A 23,340-nucleotide genomic window follows, 5' to 3' on the forward strand; every position below is an offset into this window, starting at 1 on the left:
CAAATAAATAGTTTTAAAATCATACATTGTGATTTCTGGATTTTTTTTTTTAGATTATGTCTCTCACAGTGGACATGCACCTACGATGACAATTTCAGACCCCTCCATGATTTCTAATTCTAACTTGCAAAATAGCAGGGTGTTCAAATACTTATTTTCCTCACTATATATATATATATATATATATATATATATATATATATATATATATATATATATATATATATATATATATATATTTATTCTTTTTAGTTATGACTTTATAACCTTCTAGTGGTCAAACAGGAAAGTGACTGATAATATTCGATTCTTCCTGCTCTTTCGATTGGAGGCTGGTCCAATTCACAATGTGCTAAAATCCAGACGAACATTTGTTTCAAGTACGACATATCGCTGCTTGACAGTGTTTTAGTGAAAGAAACTATACTATAATACAATAATGGGGGGAAAAAAATGCGAGCAATAATCAAATGTGTTCATTTTCATAGACATTTTTCTAGCATCTAAGATTATATTATTGGTCCTCATAAATGAATACGTATAAAAAAAAAAAAAATCACAATCAATATGACAACTTCTAGAATTTACTGTGGTTACTATGATCGCTGGCAATCTTTTCTTTTAGTACTTGCCCAATGGAATGGTACAAATTGTGGGAGAATATTTGAGAAGTTTGTTTCTGATACAAATGTTTGTATCCTCTCTGTGATAATTGCCTGTCTGAATCCCTGTACTAAAAACAGCAACAAAAAAGAAGAGTCAACTATGTATTCCTGTTTGAAATGACTCCTTATGATGGTCCTTATAGTTCTCTGAACATATACCCATTTCTTTCATACAAGACTTTAGCTATCTAATAACAACAACAACAAAAAAGTTGATTAATCCCAGAGAAACACGTCCAATGGAAGGTGTGCCACCATCAAAGTTCGGCAAAGTCTTTGCGTCGAAGCTGCCGGTATTTGAGAGACTTCTTCACAATGCTTCCATGCTTCATGTTTCTGAAACAACTTGATCCTGATTTGACATAAAGCTGAGCCAGCAATAATCCCTCACACAAAAAGAGCTGATAAGGAAAAGTAATTAAATTCAACTCTAACCATTACAGGTCCCACCACAGTATGTTCATGGAGCTTGGAATTTCTATCCTTTATTATGCAGAGGATGATCAAATCTCACCCCCATCTCAGTTGATCAAGGGGAAACTGCTGCTCCGAGTTTCTTCCTTACGTCTCTCTTTTCTTCGACGCTCTGCTAGACGAGTCCTGAAACTGTGTCTATGCTTGCACACCACTTTTGGGCCGTTATTCAACTGAAGGTCTTATACGCTGTTTGGACTGCAGCCGTTCCTTGGGTTTGCTTAGCAGTGATGGATGGGTGGGTGGAGGTGGGGCACTGAAAGGAAAGTTGTGGTGCTCGAGATCAGTTAAGATCAGACAGCTGAGGACTGTTTGATACTGTGGAAGCTAACCCGAGTGGGAGAGGTGGGAATGGACATGGCTCGTGCCACCCGTGCCCGGATTGAGTGCTTGTCCTGCCAACGATGCCAGCGCTTCCGAACAGCAGAGCGGACCTGGGGAGAGACAGAGAGGTCTGGATCACTTCTGAGTTTAACTAAATTAAGAGAATATGAAGTAAACAAGATACCTAATCAAATACACTGTATAGACAAAAATATATGGACACGTAACTTTTCGAGCCATATGTGATTCTTCACCAAATTTTTACCTCAAAGTTGGAGGCACAATTGTTATGGATATATTTGGATGTGGTAGCATTCAATTTCCAACTTTTTTTTGCCAGCAAACGAATAATGGAAGTTTACACCGACCATGACTTTTGTTTTTCGTTTTTTAGTCAAGTTTAGTCTTACTTTCTACTCTCTAACAGTGGTGGGCCATCAGGGCCAGCAAAGCCTTCTCTGCTGGCCTAAACGCTATCAGAAGCACTGACCTACATTTAAAACCTAAATTCCAATATTTGCTCCTTGAAATTTTATTAATTTATTCCCAACAGTTTATTCGTTTCATTTAGTAGAGAAACTAATTTGAAAACTAATTTATAAATACATTTTCAAGAAAAGCTAGACATCGTGAGGAGAGGCTAGCTACCCCGAAGCTAACTAGCTTGCCTCAGCCCAGAAAAGGGTTTGTTCGCCCCTTCCAGACCAGTGCCTACAAGCTGTACCACTGGCTTACAGCCTCTGAGGAGTGGTGCAAATTATGAGTATGCATCTCTGGTGAGTATGATGTATATTATTTATATTTATGTTTTTGTCATGTTGACAAATATTGATTCTAAACTGGTCCAGATGATGTAGGTGGCACAGTTGCGGTTGTAGTGTAGTGGTTTGGAGCTTGCTTTAGTAAAATGGTATTCACCCTCCATATGCGAAATTCCTCTCTCTCTGGCATCTGTAATGCCGCGCATTGTTATAATGGGTTTTGGTAAAGTATTGATGGTTTCTATAATTGTGACGTAATAGTGGTGGTATAAGAAGGTGGATTAAGCCCGATTATATATATAGGTAGTCGAAAGCACTTAAAATTAAAAGTGTATTAGCTGAAATTCTATTTCGTTTTTATCCTTTTTTTCAACATTATGTTTGTAGTTTAGTTTTAATGAACTTTTAAACTCTAATTTATATTTTTATAATTTTTTTTTAATTTAGTTCAAAAAATCTTTACTGATAGTTTTAGTTTTCACAACCTTTTTCATAAACTATAACAACCCTTATATATACATGCCCCAGAAAATGCTGATTCCTGGCAAAACAGAAGTGTGCAACTGAGTTTTAATAAAATATCTATAAATGAAAATACATTAAAATGTAATACCACGCAAGTGTAATTTGTTCTGCTTGAATATTGCTCACTAAAGCAATATATGGTATGATGCTGTATATTTTATATTCTTGTGTTTTAAAATGTTGACCCATCTTTATATGCCTGGGTTGGATATTTAAAAAAAGGAAAGGGAAAAAATAAGAAAGAAAGAAAGAAAGAAAGAAAGAAAGAAAGAAAGAAAGAAAGAAAGAAAGAAAGAAAGAAAGAAAGAAAGAGAGAAAGAAGGAAAAGCATGGAACATCAATCTTCAATCATTTGAAGATGCCTTACATCATAATGAGAGAACACCGTGTTCTGTTACTTCCTGAGGCTTTAAAGGTAATAAAAGGAGCATGAAGAATTTACCAAAATCCATCTAGATTATACTTGTAGGGTTTGAGGTGTCCATTCTATTTAAGCTTTGGCATTTCAAACACTTGACTGAGTAGGCTTACAGCTGGGACTTACCTAAAATGCATAAATGCTTTTTTTGTTTGTTTTACGATAAAATAAGAAATTGTACACTTCAAGTGCATGCTAAGTATGCAAAGCATCTTCATGGTTTTATAAAATAAAACTCTTTGGAAACCCATAGGAAATGTTTATGTTGAAGTATTTGTAATATACATAAAGATTCTGGTGTGGATTTGTTGGTTGCACATGTGCTGTGCAATGACTGTAAAAAAGTAATGGCACTGCACTTTAATAAATTACAATTTGACATAGAGCTGCATAAAGAAGCAAGGGCTAAACCTCACAGAATTGTATGTAAAAAAAAAAAAAAAAAAAGTTTACACTTATTCAGCTCTAAGATGACATTTCATAAACACAATCACATGGTGCAGGTCATCAGGTGTCACGAGCTGACACCTGATGACGAAGGTTACCATGTGCTTTTGTTTTGTTTTCGGTTCTGTTTTCATCCCCCTTGTGTTATTGTTTTCCTAATTACTCTCACCTGTGCCTTATTTCCTCCTTATTTGCTTTGTATATCCATGTCCTGTGTTGTACGCTTTTGTTGCACGGTCTTATCACACACGCAAACCTGTGCCTTGTTATTTTGGTCCCTTTATTTCGAGCTTTGCCTCTGTTATTGGTGTCAAATCATGGACTCGCATCATTTTATCTCGTTTGTCTGTTATCGCACCCCTGCTAAAGTGTTAGGACTGTTAGTGTTAATAGAGGTCGACGTTAAAGACCAATGAGTCCTATTAAAAGAGCATGCACACTGATAATTAAAACTTTCAAAAGCACACAATGATGAGGGTTATAAAAAAAAAAAAAAAAAAGAAGAAGCTCAAATTACATATCAGGTCATGTTTTTTGGTTTACACGAGTTTTCTACTGAGAGTTAAGCAAAATGTCAGCTCAATTTCCATGTGACCTTTAAATGTGTCCTCAGCTAGCGAGGCCATAATGGGGAAGACAGCTGTGTGTTGTGTTTTTTTCTCTGGGGGAAAATGTTTGACAGATATGTAGGAAGGTAGATCAGAAAGAGAGAGAACATGTTGGAAAATAATACTATTTTCTCGCAGTAATGCTAAGTTGTTTGCTCAATGCAGTTTGGCCATTTTTTTGAAGTTAAAGAGGGTGAAATCGATTGCTACACAAGCAAAGAAAACAACGATTTTGTAGTTCTTTTATAGAATTGGTGTGAATAGCACAAACATCTGTATGACAAAGTGATACAGTACACATTGTGCACACAAGAATCATGCCAATGATTGCATGTTTATTAGTTTAGTGCTGGAGTATTGGGCTCCTGGGTAAAAAAAAAAACCCAGTCTATTTGGAAATTATTCTGGCATAATTTTGGAAAAAAAAGAAAAACGTTTTAAAGTTTAAAACTCTTAAATATTCAGTCCAGGATGTGGAAAATTTTAACTATTGACTATTAAGGTAATCCAAGTGGAATAGTTGAAATCAGTGATCTAGAGCTGACTGGCATTCAGAGTTTTGGCAGCGTTCGTTTCTAAAATATATGATAATAATGACCCACAGGGGTTTGGTGATCCAGATCTGATCTCTTACAGTTTCATTGCTTATATGACTATGGTCCTTAGATAGCAGGCACAAATTAGGAATAAGGAAAAAAGACTTTCCAGTTGATCTCTGACCATGACATTGTTAAACCTCAATTATCAGAAACAGTTTTAATACTGTTATTGCAACAACATATGATTCCTTGTGTGAGCTGTTGTTTTAGAAACTCTAAAAGTATTAAATTAGTAAATTAAGCAAGGAATAATCTACAGCTAGGTGTGCCTTACATGATTTTAATGCAGGGCACATTCACAAATAGCCATAATCGTTCCACCTAGCATTATCACACTACACAATGGTAATTTGCCAACAGTAATAAATTTAAGATGTCACTGATGTTTGACTGAATGGATAAAAAATAGCGGTTTATTCTCATTAGTTATATTAAATACGGATCTAGATTTCTGCCTGCTCTGAATCATTCACAAAGATAAAGTAGTGTAAGATTATACTAACTTAAAAAAGTTTTAACAAATAGTGGGTGGAAGAGGGAGTGACAGATTATGTGTGTGTGTGTATGAATTATGTGCATCTGTGCCATGTCTCGACTTATAATGAAGCTGTTGGTGTTAATTAATTATGCCGTGCTTTGCTATATTTCTCATTTGAACTTTTCTTCTCCAGTTCATCAAATTCATCTTGTTCCTCTGTCCATTTTTCAAAATCACAAAATAAAATGAACTCATTCATTTACCTCAGTAAAGTCATTAGGAAATGTTTACAGCAGTTGTCTCACTTTGTATGCGACTGTGACTCTATGTTACTATGGTTACAGTGGTTTATAAGCAAGCTCAATCATTTATAAAGGTGATTACTGACAGAAACTACACTATATGTTTGGGTATGACACTACAAATGTTTGTGGGCATTTGATGTTCTAATAAACTCCACTCTTTTGGGAAGTTATTCTACTAGATTATGGAATGTGCTTGTGGGGATTTGTGTTCCCTTGAGATAATTTATTAAATTAAACATTTATTAAATAATGAAATTAAAGTCAGCGGCTGATGTAGGTTGAGAAGGCCTGGGGTGCAGTCAGTGTTCCAATTTATCCCAAAGATGTCCAGTAGGGTTGAGGTCACAGCTCTTTAGCACCCCACCTAAGATCTTTCATTTCAAATCATCTTAACCATAATCTGTTCATATAGTTTACATATTCCTTCAACGGTTAGATTCAAGGGTCAGACTACTCGATTCTGAATACCTTCCAGCCAATCAGAATCGAGTAGTCAGACAGACCATGTGAGATTTACTGTCACAGCTGCTTCCAAAGAAAACCGCTGAGTTGCTTTTGACGAATCAGAACTACACATTAAACAAAGCTGTAGTCTGAACTGGCTTGACATACATCTAACACATTCGCACCAATATGCAATTATTTGACCAGAACTTTATAAGAAATTAGATTAAATTTAAAGGTCATCGCAGTTTCTGCCTTGAGAGCCAATGAAGGACATGTGTGACATCTGGAAGCGTTATAACAGATAGGTCGAGAAGAATGAAAAAGATTTTCCAAGGAGTCAGGACAAGTTGAAAAAAACATATCAGAAGGAATCTTCATGAAGAGGGGAATACACAATCTGTTTAGATTATTTGAAATAGGGGCGGAGAGGGGACATCGAAGTTGTGGACATAGAAGTTATTGAATCTAAATAGGTTTGCTGGGTCTAAAAAATTCTATTCAGTTAATTCAATTTATATACCTCTTTTAACAACAGACACTGTGACAAATTATCTTTACAGAAATAAATAGATTTGTTCAATAAATTAAACATTTTGTTTCCCTTAATGATGGCAAAAAAAACCTCAGAGATCATATTAGGTTGAAACCTTAAAAGAAACCAGATTCAAAAAGGGACCCCATCCTCAGATGGGTACCAGCAGATAGTTCAATTATAAATAATTCCTTTCTACAAGTATCCACTATGTGGTTGAAATCATGCAAGCATAAAGTTTACTATAACTTTATCATAGAGTCCATTGTGTTATCGACTGTTCACTGATGGAAACTGTTCGTGGAAATTGTAGCCCTAACCCATTGTAGCCAAACTGTTCTTATTGATTGCAAATCCATCTTCATGGTTACTAAATGCTAGCATCCACAGTAATCTCAAGTATCTTAAGGCTATCCTTGTAGAGCCATCCTCAGTGGCAGCAAATAGTTTCAAACTGATGAGCACTTTATTGAAAAATAGAGCACCGGAATGAATCTGGCAGGTCTGGAAAGCTTTATTTATTCATTATATTAATTCGAGCTGCAAATTTACCTACTAGCATAGTTTTGGGGCATTGGAGCAAGAACTCTAACAGATACTCAAAATACCACAAAGACAGTAATCCAAGCCCATGGTCAAATATGAACCTGGGAGATTTTTAGTCTGATAATGTGTTTGAGGTCAACCTCTATATCATATTGCTGGGTAATGAAAATGGATCAGTGTTAGAGCTGATGTTGACATCGTTTTTGTCCTTTTAATAGGACACAGAGGTTAGATGATATGTTTTGCTTAGATATCTTTCCTTTGGATTTTGCTATCGATTTAAACCGACCTTGGATTAAGAGCATATCATTATTCTTCATTCTGTCTTAACTGCCATTTGATCTCTGTAGCTTCTCTATTTACCCCGTATTAGGAATATGCCCATAACTAGCATTGTAAAGCAAGATTAATAATCAACATAAATCGTAATTATTTCTTCATGGGCATGAATATTTTAAGACCGTCCTATTTTTTATCATTATTGACCACCTTTGTTAATGACTAAAGCTAGGAGCAAGAACTGGAGCTTAATGTGATCTTATTGATTGGACAGGTCAAGCCCAGGGAATCTGGCCAAATTACTCAGGCTTGCTTGCACTGCACTTTAGACTCTTTTGACAGCTTTGACTTAGAGAGCGTTTTTAGCAATATTCTCCCTGAGAGACAGCGTGGTGGTTGAGGGGGATTGTAGTGAGGCCAGGCTTCTGCTTGTGTAAAATGAGTAGGAAGGAAATAGGAGAGCAGGAGAGAAATGCAAAAAGACTTACTTCACTGTTCAGGAAGCAATAAAACACCGACACGAAGAAACCCTAAAGAGATGAGTGGAGAAAGAAGCCATTTTTAGGATGCATTTATAGTAATTTTCCAGAAAATGCATGCATATGTTTCACATAACTAAAATCCTTGCAAAAAAAGGTGGACATCCAGAATAGACATAAATGTAAATTTGACCTCTTCTTACCAATACTAGCAAAACCAAAACTATAACCCATTATGAAATGCTTTGTTTTTAATTATACAAAGCACTACTATAGGTAGGTAAAAACGTTTTGGATGAACACAACTATTTTTTTATTTTTTTTTTTACAATTCTTTATGCTTTGTTGGAAGAGTCATGTAATAAGGGTGGGAGGTGAATGCAAGTGCAGATATACTTATTAGAATGCAAATGTACATTCACAAAAAGCAAACCAATAAATAATTTAAAACCATTACCTGAGCATGAAGCATAACAATATTTACAACAACAACCATGGAACGACAACAAAAGACAGACTGCAGTGAACTGAGTAAGTGAAAAGGGTTAATTACTGTTAATGTAAATCATGTGCAAAAAAAATGATGTGGTGTGACGTGACAGTCCTGTGGGTTGTGGGAAATGTATAATTCTGGCAATAGCCATTTTTCTAAAATAAAAATAAAAAGCTTCAATAATAGCTCTAACAATGTTCTCTAAATAATTTCTTGACACAACATGTTTACAATGTTGATTTGTTGATCATTTTTCAATTGTAAATAAATCTTTTTAAAATGCACAGTTCATTACTAGATATGACGGCTGTTCAGTACACTACATGCCAATATAATAAAAAATAGAAGACTTTTTATTAAATGAATCTACAGAATCATGTCCAAAGAGAATTATAAGCACAGTTAAACCTTCACCATTCACTTTATTACAAACACTAGACTACTAGTGGATACAAACACTAATACTGGATAAGACACCCCCCCCCCACCCCCCCTTGCTAAAAACAGTTTTATTGCTTCATGGCATGGATTCCACAATATGTGGAAAACATTCCTTTTGAGATTCCTTTTGGTGTTTACTTGATTGCATCAGGCAATTCCTAGAGATTTTTAGGGTGAAATCTCATCCCAGAGGTGTTCTCCTGGCTTCAGATACAGTGAGAGGGAATTCAATTCAATTCCAATACTTTTTATTTGGACAAAATAAAATTTTTTCCAAAAATGAAGTTGTATAAAAGAGTGTATACGTTTAGTGACAATAAGTTTGTTTTTTATAATTGTACGTTTATCTGGAATAAGTGAGCCAGTGGAAACTGTGGCAAGGAAAAAGTTCCTGAGATAGCATGAAGAAGAAACCTTAAGAAATGGCCACTGAACAATGAACTCATCATCAGGTTTATTAAACCATGACTTTTGCTTTGCGACATGGTGTGCTATCATGCTGGAATTAGTCATTTAGAAGATTGTGGCCATGGAAGGATACATATGCAAATATGTTCCTTTATTTTAAGTGACAATTGGTAGGTAGTATCAGGTCACACTGTGTGCCAAGAAACCATTCCTCACACCATTACGCCACCTCCACCAGGCTGGACTGTTGACACAAGGCAGATTGTGTTCAAGGATTCACACAGTTGTTGCTAAATCCCAACTCTACCGTCTCTTTGCCTCATCCCTACAGTCTGTATGCGTTGTCAGAACAAGCAAAGTTTTTCCAGTCTTCACCCGCCCACTTTTGATGAGCCTTTGCCCAGCCTCAGCCTGGCAGAAATGGAACCCGACATGGTTTAGCTTTAACCAGTCTGGCCATTGTCAGTTGACTTCCCTTATCAACATGCAACTTTATCAAAATGTTTGCTGGATGTGTTTTCTTTATTGCCCCGTTCTGAATAAACTCTAGAGATTGTTGCTTGTGAAAATCCTAAAATTTGAATCCTCAAAACCGCTGAGATCCGAGATTTATTTCCCTATTTTGTCAACGTTCCAGAAGTGGCTGGTCCATATCTGAATGATTTAGTGTATTGCAGTGTTGCCAACTAACTGGCTCGTTAGATAATTTTGCATGAATGAGTAGGTGGACAGGTGTGCCTCATAAAGTGCTTAGTGAGTGTAAGGATGTATGAATATTTGTTGAAGATGTGCTTCATTGATGGTGCCATTACACTTTATTTTAAATCGATAGAGGGTTGGATTACACAAATATCTTATGCAATTTCTTTCTGACCACAAAACACATTTCTAAAACACATTTGGCCCTGATCTTTTGAAGGCAATGTTAAAAATCAATATCTCAATAACCTCCAACATAATCACTTCTATAGAGCTGCACAAAAAAAAGAGACGGGAGGAATGCATTAACTGCTTTCATATTCAAGCTGACTTTGCCAAGCCAGAGCCAATAATAACACGACTTTTCAAAATGGCAAAAGCCCAACTGCAAACAGTTTATTATTAGGCCTGACTTTCACAAGCGTTATGGAAATGTTTCACTGATGAGAGTCATATTGTCAAATAAAGCATTATATTCATTAAATCGGTTTGATGGAAACTGATGACAGGCCGAATTACACTTCCAGCAAAAAATAACTTATGTTCTTTATACTGTAATTCTGTCAGAACATGCAATAATATACTTGAAACTTACTTGAAAGGACTCAAGGAACGAATTGAAATAGATGAAGACTATTTGGGAAATCTCGTCCTCTCCAGGGTTGACGAAGAAAAGCATGTAGGTGATGCCAAGAAGAGGCAGCAGGACCAGAGTGGCCTTTACAGCTTTCCTATAACAACACATATAAGAAAATGTATTTAAAGGGCACTGTCTGGTCCGTTTTAAAGACTTGTTCAAAATGAACAATTTGCATTTGCTTGTGCTATGTGATGAAAGGCCTAAGCAGTAAGTTCTGAGTTGAATTAATAATTCCAAGTGATGTTGACTAGGTAGGACAATGGAAATATGTCAGACAGTACAGAAATTTAGGCAAACTATTAAATTAGTTCATGTCTTAATGGCCATTGCTGATAAAAAAAAAAAAAAAATACATTTTGAATGCCACTGTATGTTGTAACATTATAACATAACCAACCCCATTCTAGCATGACAGAGACCCTGTGAACAAAGTGATCTCCATGGTGTGTTAAGTTTGGAGAGGAAGATCTTGAATTGTCTACAATTACACCTAACCTCAATCCAATGAATCTAGAATGAGTTCAACAAGCACCTAAAACTATTGTGGTAGAGTGTGAACCTTTTAGCCATGTAGTGTATGTTAAATGTTTTGCAACCCTGTTCAACCTCTCTATGGATATTAAATATGAAAACCAAATTTACAGCCAGGGAGCCATTAATGATTGCACTGACGAGTCATTAATAATCTGAAACTATTCCCCGAGGATGCAATTTGAAAAGAGCATTCCTCTATAGAACTTGCAAGCAAATGAGCTAGGGTTGGGTTTATTTTGTAACAACACATGCAAACCTTTTATTGAACCCTTAAGTGCAACAGCCTGACACCTCTGAGCGAGGTGATCAGATTGTTCCAGAGGAAGTCTGTCATTTTATCGCAGAATAAATGGAAAAGTGCGCAAGCCTAACAAACTGTCAGTTTGAATCTTTCAGCTCCCTAGAAAATGAGATGGAGGTGTTTGCAAATGTACCTGCACTCCGCAACTAAGACCTGTGAGCTTCTAAATGTAGCGTCTTTACTCTTATTTGATATTGAAAGGATTGAAAAGGAACCTTGTTAGTTGGATGCACAAAAATCCGCACCACTAGGTCTCTAATTGGATTTATTTTTTGCAGAAGCAAAACAGTGTAACTGGAGTGGAGTCTGCACAATAACTGACTAGGGAGAAAAAAAATTACAAAATGAACAACAACTAACAAAAACCTCCTTGATTAGAATCCAATAGAGAATTGTAGGGTGCATAATGAGCAAGGAAGGCTGTTGTCCTACAATGTAATTATTGAAAATGACAGAGCTAAATGACTGTCATTAAATGATTGTCAAATGAATCAATCAGATTACACGGAAGGAATTTAATTGTCGGCTGCATGCGAGAGATGATAAAGATCAATGCAGAGCTCTCCAACCCGACGATGTTAAGATGGATGTCACACAGAGTGTTCAACACAGTGACACTAATATAGATTTGGTTTGAACCCCATGAATTATTTTGCCACAGGACACTGAATGTTCCTGGCAAGTGCATGAATAATAACTACAGTCTGTCATGTGCATCACACAGGACTCACAGGTTGAATGACAGTGTAAAAGAAAACGTCTTTTTTTTTTTTCATTTACTCACACATTACATCTGCAGTGCACTTTACTACAGTACTACTTCTCAAATACCCTTTTAATAACCAACTGACATATCAAATACCTTCAATTATACTTAAAAGTGAAGATTAGATTTCTCTAAAATAGTAATTTTTTTTGATAATTGCCAAAACAACTCAGCTTTTTCATCTGTCTAGTTTGGTTCCAGTCAAAGTCCCAATGAACACCAGATGCACATGTTTCTGGTTAATGCAAGGCCCACAACTGTTTCAGCCCCTATGCACAAAGCTATCTCCATGAAGATATGGTTTACATAGGTTGGAGTGGAAGATCTTAAGTTGCTTGATCTTGACTTCAACCCCATTGAACACCTATGGGATGAATTAAAACACTGGCTGCATCCCAGGCCTCGTCACCATGCAGGTAGAGATCGAATGTGATTCTAAAAATCTGATATCTTACAGGCTCAACTGAAATGTTTTTTTTTTTTTTTTTTGACAAAGGCATTTTTAACCTGTAATAAAAAAAGACTTGGGGTCACTTAGGGGGTCAACAAACGATTGGGCTTCTATTGAAGTGAATGCTACCACATCCAAAGACATCCTGTTCAATTGTGTGCCTCCAACTTTGTGGTAACATTTTGGACAAGAACCACAGATGGCTGGAAATGTCAGGGGTCCCACTACTTTTGTCCATATGGTTTACAATGTATTGTTGTTGAAAAGTTGTTGGAAATCACAGAGGGTGTCGATATTCTCTGTAAAATGTCAAAAGAAGTATGATTTGTTCAATAAAAAGGAAAGTGCACCATTATGATACTTTCAAAAATCAAATAAAAATCCTATGTACTGTAGAAATGAACAGGAACTAGGGTTAAATTTAATTGATGTTAGCTTGTAAACTAGCCTAAGTCTGTGATAGCCAAGCCAGGTTGGTGGTCTAAAAACGACACGCAATAAGAAGACCATGTCACCAAATACATTAAACTAAAGTAATGAGCCTGGTTTGAAAATGTAAGAAGTAGAAAGTACAGATATTTGTGTAAAAAAATGAATGAGTGAATGTAAAAAGTTGGTCACCTAAATAACTAGTGAAGGAAAGTACCAGAAAAATCTACTTAAGTACAGTAATGAAGTATTTGTATTTTGTTACTTTCCACCTCTGTCTATAATGTGTTTACATGTATACTACTCTTGGCACACAAATTCTGTTAATATGCACAATATATTCTATTCTGGGCAGCAGCACTATGGGTCGTTGTTGAAGACCAAGAACTGCATGCAAATAACAATCTACTTCTGCTACAAAAAGATTATTAAAGTCATAGAGAATCATAGTGATCCCAAATAGTAAAAGATTTGATTCTTCAATTGAAGGAGCATGATTCGGCTACCAATGAAGAGATGTGTTGGAAACAAGGATCATGCAATTTTGGTTATATGGGGATGCTCAATGTTTTATTTTTCATACAACTACTGGTTTTCTCCCAATTTAATATTTAGCCCCTTATAATGTTGTAATGTTGTAAAAAATGAAAAAAAAAAAAAAAAAAAAAAAGCTTTTAATTAATATTTTTGTGCTTGAATAAATTCAACCACCACTGTGACAGATTTAAGTTTCAATTTCCATAAATCAGTGAAACAAGAGCTCCTTGGTGACAGGGAATTAAATATTTAACAATGTCTGAAATTTTATTTAAAGGTTTATTCTGTTCTTATTTAATTGTCTTCATTAATTTTATTTCTATTTCTACTAATAGCTACATGCTAATTGCATTTAATTGTTTCTGCACTCTGACAGTGATGATATAATGTATATAACCTAAGGTTTATTTTCAGCATTAAACACAACATCAATACCTTTGCCATAGAAAGTATTCATTCTGAAGCTGAACACTGTAACTAAACTGTACAGAAACTAACTAATAACAAACTATTTTTGATTAAAACCCCAGGCTTCTCTTCTCTAATCCTGGCCTCTCATTAGCTTACCTGTACTGAATGGTCTCCGATGTGGTGGAGGCTCTTAGCTTGGTCATCAGGATCCTCACAATGTTGAAAAGGAAAATAAAGTTGATCTGGTGAAAAAGGAAATGTGTGAGAAAATTGCAGTTAATTATAGTAATGAAATACTTTTTATATTGACCTATTTAATAATTCATTAATTAATAAATACATGACAAAAACCAAATGGCTATTTTTTTTTTTAACCCATTTTCAAATATTGGAGGTCTCGAGATTTCTTCTTCATGCTGTCTCAGGCAGTTTTTTGTTGCCACTGTTGCATCTGGTTTGTTCATCAGGGGCCTAGATCTAAAAACTATTCTTATTTTCAAAGCCCCAATGTCAAGTGTCAGATGTGCTACATGAAATAAAAAGTAATTCACCAATGTTGAAAATGGTCCCTGTCACACACCTTTTCTGTAAAAAAGCTGTTTTAGAGATTTTTCATACATCCCCCTCCAAAAAAACCATAATCTGCTTTGCTTTACCACAATTGAGTTCTTTCATATCTGTGCTTGTTATCACTTTCTTTGTGATTCTCCCTGAATTGTCAACATCTGAATGATTGCAAACAGAATGTTCCATTACACAAACTTTATTTTTTATTTTTTTTTTACCTGAATTGCTTATTTAAAGGTTGCATTCAAACATTTTCATGTTTCACTAACATTATTAACACAGTTTTCATTTGTGATTAATTTAGTTGTATTATGCAAATTATACTAAACTGTAGTTAAAATACAGATACACTACAGGGACACAAATTTGTGGACAACTGCCCATTACATTTGTATGTGTTTTTTGAACAATCAATTCCACATTTAGTCCCTATTTACTGTTACACAGTAACCCTCACTCTTCTGGGAAGATGTTCCACAAATTTTTGGAGTGTGCTTGTCACGATTATTTGTCTCATTCACCCACAAGGGCATTTGTAAAGTTAGGGTATCGATATAATTTGAGGAGGCCGGGGGTGCGGTCAGCATTCAAATTCTTTCGAAGGTGTTCAGTAGGGTTGAGATCAGAACTCAATAGCAGGCAACTAAAGAGATTCTACTTCAACCCATGCAAATAATTTCTTTAAATAAATCACATTGTGCACAAGGACACTGTCATGCTGGAACAGGTTTAGGTTTTCTAGTTTATCCAAAGGGAAAATCTTTTGCTACTGCATCCAAAGGCATTCCATGCAATCGTAAGCTCCTTTAATGCACAACTTACCAGAAGAACAAGAATCATAGGACCCTGGTAGATGTAGTCGGTATAAACACCAGCTTGCTTTCCAAACCAGCATCTACAGCCACACGGAATAAAAAACAAGCCAATGAACTTCATTCAGTAAAAAGCAGGAAAACTTCACATTCCCAAATCCTTACATGAGTTTGAAATCATTCATTTAGTTCACTTCTTTCAATCCTCAACCGCATTTGGTTATGCATGGCTAAAACACCTGCCATATTTATACTGGCACTTGCATGATGATAGAACGAATCCAACAAGTAACTACTATACAGGAAGAAAAAAATAAATAAAACATTTCTTTTATTTTTTATCAAACATCACAAAATGTTGGACTCGAAAGAAGGACCCTTTGAAGAACAAAGTAGGACGTATTAAAGCTGGCCCTTGAGCTAAAATTTCGTCCGATTTGTTTATTGATTAGTCTCTGCTTATTTGGGAATTAATTTACAGACATAGAAGTTTGTCCAATATACAGATTGTGCTTGGAAGAGATTGCAGATTGACAGGTTCAGATGCGGACCGACTCGTCCCATGTGGCTTTTGGGTAAGTGTGCGCAGTGGTGACTCAGCTCTCCAGTGTGATGCAGATGAAACGATTGGCTGGCAGCAAAGATTCTGGGAGGTCAAAACTATGAAGGCAATGCACGCTAAGTGCCAAAATCAATTACAGAGCAGCTTTAAATGCTAACCTATTTGCAGATGGTCCCTGCATGGGAATTTACTTATTGTGTTGCTATATGTGGTGCACTTCAAAAGATAATCTAAAGCAAGAAGTCTGGCCTAGTAAATACTATATATTAGGGATGGTAAGATTCACTGATTCGCATTGGTGCACCAGCATAGAAGTTAACACTGTGATACATTGATTTTAAAATATGCATTGGATACAAGTTGGCATTTGTATCACAGTACATCATTATTCTAAATTATTTCTCAAGTGTGTTCTCTCGGCACCACTGATGTGGTGAGACGTGGTGGTGGAATGAGGAAGTACATAAAAGCATAAGGAGAAGGAGGTTGGCGAAAAAGTATTAGGATCGGCAGAGAGATGAGTAAAGTAGGCAGGAGTACAATAGGATACGGCAGCAGGTCAAGAGGGATGTGGCGAAAGCGAAGGATGAGGCATATGAGGAGCTGTATAAGAAGGTGGACACTAAGTAAAAAAAAGGATTTATACCAATTGGCCAGGCAAAGGGACCGAGCTGGGAAGAATGTGCTGCAAGTTAGAGCCACTTGTCCAATAAACCTGATTCTAATGTGAATATGATGCATCACAATACTACGGAGACCGAGGCGTGCCCTGAGACTCACATAGAATATAAATTAAAATGGCAGAGGTAGACTGCAAAGGCCTTTTTTATTAAAGGGCCATGCAAAATCATTGCACTGCATCTTAAATACGGTGAAGTGTATCGCATTGCATCGGTAGCTGCTTCATCTGTATCTTAAATGTATTGTATAATAAATAAATAAATAAATAAACATATATATTTTTTTGGCCACAGATATCATTTATAATTGAACTATTATAAATATTGAATTGCAGTCGACTGCAGTTTGAAACATCTCGGAATTGTGGTGCTGTTCAAACAAAAAAAAGACCAGCACATCAGGCAGGATCACGAACCTAATGGCGTGAACTGAAACTGGAAAATGACTGCAGTTTGTCATATGTATCCACGGTCACCATGTGCTGAAGGTAATCACAGGGAAATCTAAAGGATAATTAGGCTTTTATTGTTGCTCAGAGGAGGTTTTGTTTATGTGTGCATGTGAGAGAGGAAGCGAGAGAGACAGAGATAAATAGATAGATATATGTCAAAAGAGCAGGAGAACTCAAGCACAAAGGGCACTTACTTTTCATTGTCATAGTGCAGCTTACCAATGGCCCATGCAACGATTATCGGAAAAGGAATACCTGCGGGAATAAAAAAAACAAATGCCAGCCACGTGCATTATTTTTTACAGCTGAGCAATAAACAACGCAATTACTGTAATGTAATGAACATGTAATGAACCATTTTGGTTAGATATTGATGGGTAAAAATAGCAGCCACTTACCACATTCAAGTTACAAAACACACAAAAATCTTAATCTAGAAATATAGCTGCTCGACTCTGAATGTTTCGCCAAACTGCCATGGAAATTATTTTTATTTTTTTTGCTTCGAATATCTTTCTGGAGGTATCGTGTAAGGAACCCTTTTTTTAATTATTATTTTAAAAATAATTAAAAAAAATGTTTATAAAATTTTTTTGTAATCAGAATTTAAAATGCTTCAGCTTAATTTTATAATCAATATACTGCACTCGCAAAAAAGAAACATAAAAATTTGTATTGTATAAATAAATACATTCCAAGCCTGTATTTTATTAGAACTATAAGCGTTAATATACAGCCACACAATTTTTACTCCAATTTGGACTAGTTTTGGGACACCTGATTTTCCAGAATTATGTGGTTCCTTCCCACATAATTTTTACCACAATTTTAGAGGAGCACGACTGTACAGGATGTCTGGTAAGACACTTGATCTAGAAGACCCAAAACTGTTCCAGCATGACAATACCCCTGTGCACAAAGCAAGCTCCATAAAGATATGGTTCACATGAGTTGGAGTGGAAGATCTTGAGTGGTCTTCTATAGAGCCCTGACCTCAACCCTACTGAACACTACAACCAGATGTCCAAATAGTGTTTTCCTAACAAGAAATATTTTATAATGCATTTTCCAGTCCATGATACATACAGTTTTAATGAACAATTATAAAGATTGTCATTAAGAACGATATGCTTATTGATTTTTCTATCTCGTCTTATGACATTTCCATGATCTACTAAACTGCAAGAGTAGCTCATGCCAGATAAACGTGAAAGAAAAAAAACAGATCTATCATGAGTATGTGTATCAGCCTGATTCCCAGCAGCCACTGTAGCCTCCAAACATGTCCGACTCAAACACCAACTCACACACTTTCCTGCTGCATTGTACCAACTACTGATTGAGCACATCTGGCTAAATCTAACATACCCCACACTATAATAGAGACATAAATATTATGAACTGCAGAGATCACTCTCTGTGATCTGATTCTGTAGCGTAACTTTGCCTTTGCTTATTTGAGTTTGATATTGTTGACACTTCTTGCACAACCTCTTTGAACATTACTTGCTTGACCTTCACTTTCATTTAAGCTGCAAAAACTGAAAATGGATATCTCAGTGCTATCAAAGCATGGCACTGTGGCAGAAAAACACAATATGTGAAATACAAACATAATCGTTACAAAAAATGACAATTTAATACTGTCCTACTTACAGCTATAAACTTGTTAATAGCTAAGCATTTATAGAAATGATATCACGATCATGGCTAATCCACAGTTTTAGGTCATTAGGAATTGTACTGGTCACACCAATAGGAATTAGTTTATAGGGTGGTTGATGACAGTCACATGATTCGTTGCTCATGACACAAAGAGATGAATTGTCGCATGTACATACTGTATAAAAAGTTTAAAGTGAACAATATGAATGAAGTAGAAAGCAATGCCAGAACGAAACATTTCTCTTGATATTATGGTAAAATTAAGAATGGCACTCACACCAGCCGATGCAGATGAACATCCACTTCCTGAGCTTATCCGTGGAATAAGTCAGCACGATGGCTGTGTGTAGATAGCATCCCTCGCCAAACATCCAGAAGAAGTTGGTCACATGAAAGTAATTATACGCTGCTGTAACCAGCCTGCACCAGATCTGTCAGTGAGAGAAAGGGAGATTACACAAAAACTATCCTTGGAGAGGACACAAACATTGCATGGTTTTCATGTGTCTGCTTACATGGCTTCTTTAAAGCAGATTTTCTTCTGACTTGATTTACATTCCTACGTCTTTTAATAGAGCTTAAAACAACATTTATAAACATATTCAAAACAAATACTAAATCAATCGAGATGCATAATGAAAAATCTACAAATCTATAATAAATCTATTTACCTACCTACCTACCTACCTACCTACCTACCTACCTACCTACCTACCTACCTACCTACCTACCTACCTAGCTACCTACCTATATACCTACCTACCTACCTACCTACCTACCTACCTACCTACCTACCTACCTACCTACCTATATACCTACCTACCTACCTACCTACCTACCTACCTACCTACCTACCTACCTACCTACCTACCTACCTACCTAACTACCTACCTACCTACTTACATACCTACCTATATACCTACCTATATACCTACCTATATACCTACCATACACTACATAGACAAAAGATTGTGGACACTAAGCCATACGTCTCATATGTGCATTTTAAAAATCTATTTCACACATGGTCTCCATTTGTTGTTAATAACTTCTGCTCTTCTTGGAATATGTTCCACTGCATTTCAGAGTGCAGTTGTTAAGATTTGTACTTATACAGCTAGAAGGGTGTCGGTAAAGGAGTGCAGTCATCATTCCAATTTATCCAAAAGGTGTTTAAGTGAAGGGAAAATGTTATACTGCAATATGCAACGCATCTTATACAATTGTGTGCCTCCAACTTTGTGGTAACAGTTCGGGAAAGAACCACATGATGATGGCAAGGCAGATGTCCCAATACTTTTGTCTGTCCAAGTAATTAATCAATCAATCAATCAATCAGTCAGTCAGTCAGTCAGTCAGTCAGTCAGTCAGTCAGCCTGTCTGTCTGTCTGTCTGTCTGTCTGTCTGTCTGTCTGTCTGTCTGTCTGTCTGTCTGTACATGAAATGTGTTTGAGTATGCAATATATGAATATATAACAGATTTTAAATACATTTTCTCTACATAACAATATCAGTATATACATCTCAATCTCCCTTTGCTGCACCATTGTGAAAAAAAAAAAAAAAAAAAAAAACCATCACAGAGCAATATTACCTATGCATTAAAGGATGTGTCTCCTAAACACAACATGCAGAAGATAATGAACTTCCCATTAGAATGATATGAGTTGGAAGTTGGTTTGTAATTTGTCAGCCATGTTTAGAGTGTCAGTGTGTTAAATGCTGCTAATTGGCTGCTAAATTATTTGACTGTAAGAATATGAAGCATGAAAGCAGAAGTGATGTGTGCAATTTGGGCATGTGTGTGCTGTAATGGAGTGCAAATAGGGAGCAATCAGAAACACGCAGTGCAAAATGAGCTGGATATTGGATTCTAAAGTATACCGTAATGCCTGTGAAACCGAGTACTTGGTCCAATAGTTATTCTGAATTGCATTAGGGATTTAAACATTTCCTGGTGCACTGATGTAAGATACTGTGGGATGGTGTTTGGGATAAAATAAGATATAGGAATAAATGTATTGATTTTTTATTTTAGAATTCTGTGTATCTTTCATTCTGTGAAGCTGCTTTGTGACAAATGTCCATTGTTAAAAGCACCATACCAACAAACAAGCACTGTACAGACATACAAGCACTAATAGCAAACAGAAGGTGAAACAAAATCCAAAATGCCAGAAAGCATAACAAGGAAACAAAACCGGATGTATTGTGAACAGAAAAACAAGGCATGTAAATTTGATACACTAAGCAAAACTTTGTCTAGCACGGTGGTTTGTGTGTGTGTGTATATATATATATATATATATATATATATATATATATATATATATATATATATATATATATAAAAAATTTACCTGTAGGTGAATGTGACATTGAATGTGAAAGTGTTTGAAAGAGCTAAGGCATGGTCAAGTGTGTATTTGGGAAGTGAGGGCCACTTGTGGCTTTTAAACCTCAAACGTACACGGACCAGGCATAACATTATGACAATATATCATTATGATTGGTGAAGTGAACACTGATTATCTCCATCATGGCACCTGTTACTAGGTGGGAACTGCAGCTCTTGTTGTTATTTCCCGGTCTGCAGTGGTCAGGATCTATTAAAAGTGGTCCAAGGATGGAACAGTTGTGAACAAAAACATGGTCATGGGCGTCTAAAGCTCCTTGATGCACGTGAGGACAAGCTACTGGAGCTCAAACTGCTGAAGAAGATAATGCTGTTAATGCTCCACAGGTCAGGACTGTTTAGGCACAATATTAGGCAGGTCTTTACAGGCAAATGGTTGTTTCAATACTTTTTCTAAATATACAGGAAACACAGTGAGTGTGAAATACAAAAATACAATATGTTGCGAAATCATTTCTGAAACGCAAAAACATGGAACATGGAAATACTTAGGCCAAATTTATGAAGAATTTAAAGCTGTGCTTTTCCTTTCACATAAAAGTGTAACAGCTCTTCTACTTGATAAAATCATATGTTCGTTCCAAAAACACTTTCAATAAAACTGTGCACTTTTTTTTATTATTGATTTCCACTTCCTTTTGGTTTCCTATCATTAGTGAGCAAAACCTTGATAGAGAACTTGCAGGTGAATGAACGTTCAAATGGGGCTTGGTTGCATTTTTTAAAACATATTTATGTACACCTCAACAGGAAAAAAACACTAATTTGTTAAATGTTACAAAATGCATCTCTACCAAGCCATTTAATAGTTTGAACACTCTTTGATACTTAAATAATTAGTGTTGCACTTTTATGTCTGGTTTTGAGACAAAATTGAGCAATCATATGAATTATCTGGATTTGTCCGAATAATCTTACTGTCTCTGCAAATTTACCATAAAATTAGACAAAGTGTTATAAGTTAAAATATACAAATGGTATAAACTTTCAAACTTGCACACCTGAAAGCATGTTCCCATCTCTTTCCCAGAAGCCTTATGTCAGCCATTTGGGCATTAGATACTACTGAAGTGTGGCTTCTAATTGCAGCGTTATCAGCGTACAGATCATTACTCCCATTCTAAATCAGTCATGTATGAGTGAGTGAAATAGAGCAAAATAGAGTGAAATAGAGCAAACAGAATGAATACGCTCCGGAGATTCGGACGGCGTATGGATTTCTCCGCCTCTGCCTGCTTTCGTGACAGTCATAATTAAGTCGTGAGAATGATCACAGTTTGAAGAGTATTGTTTTTTTTAATAATATTCAAAGCTAAAAGTAAATTAGATCAGACAGTCCTTTCCTAAACATCTGATTCCTATGCCACGCAGGAGAAAGACTGAAAAATGTACTATATAATTATTAGCACCATTAATAGAAAACCTATATATATATAAAAAAAATCATTGTTCACAATGCTGCCTATTTCCTATTATGTTCAAATGGTATATCATTCACATTAGAACAATTATTTTTGTTAATAGCATTGTGAAATAGAGTGCTACAACTCACACCCACGAGGAACTGCTGGCAGTAACCCATATTCCTGGGTTATGAAATATGAGGTTGCACTCATGCAACCATGCACATATTACTATGGACATTAAACCTATGATTCTTCAAGATAAAACAGGCAGAAAGCTGGTGACCTGCACAAATCAGGTTAAAGGTACCATACTAGCTAACAATAATGTCAAATAAATAACAGATATCTAATACTTATTGAGTTATTAATGGGTCAGTGAGTTGTATCACTCAGTGTTAATGTTTTTCAACTCATTTGTAACTATTTACTTATCACTCAAGCCAGGATTTACATGAACATGTGAATGTATCATGATATAAGAAAATATGGAAATATGACATGATATGTTGTGGTGTAATGCCACCTCACGTAAAAGTTACCATCTCTCTAAAACACTAATTTCTCTTTTATACCACAACATTTTGCCAACAAACTTTTTTTTTTTAACTTTTTTTTACATGACATGTGTTGAGCGGTTTGTATCTTTTATGTGATTTTAACTGATTCTGGGAACAATTTAATTGCGTTTTCTTATAAATTTCTAAATAAATTGATCATTTTAGGCAACAAGTTATATTGTAAAAAAAATTAAATTTTGTCCAGTGTCTAAAAACTAGTTACTTT

The 23,340-nt window shown here is 35.8% G+C and overlaps 1 protein-coding gene across 1 annotated transcript in view; it reads right to left on the reverse strand.

Annotated features, from left to right (window-relative positions):
* Positions 1 to 258: 258 nt before the first annotated feature.
* crhr1 (corticotropin releasing hormone receptor 1) overlaps positions 259 to 23,340 on the reverse strand; it is a 130,448-nt gene continuing 107,366 nt past the window's right edge. Inside the window, exons 8-14 of the mRNA XM_083567400.1 lie at positions 19,013 to 19,166; positions 17,265 to 17,325; positions 15,387 to 15,459; positions 14,154 to 14,239; positions 10,524 to 10,659; positions 7,897 to 7,938; positions 259 to 1,573 (exon numbers count right to left, since the gene is read on the reverse strand). Coding sequence (XP_083423526.1) covers positions 1,433 to 1,573; positions 7,897 to 7,938; positions 10,524 to 10,659; positions 14,154 to 14,239; positions 15,387 to 15,459; positions 17,265 to 17,325; positions 19,013 to 19,166 — 693 coding nt within the window. The 3' untranslated portion in view covers positions 259 to 1,432. The remainder of the gene's footprint in view (positions 1,574 to 7,896; positions 7,939 to 10,523; positions 10,660 to 14,153; positions 14,240 to 15,386; positions 15,460 to 17,264; positions 17,326 to 19,012; positions 19,167 to 23,340) is intronic.

Source organism: Silurus aristotelis, assembly GCF_946808225.1.
Source record: "Silurus aristotelis genome assembly, chromosome: 17".
Classification (NCBI taxonomy): domain Eukaryota; kingdom Metazoa; phylum Chordata; class Actinopteri; order Siluriformes; family Siluridae; genus Silurus; species Silurus aristotelis.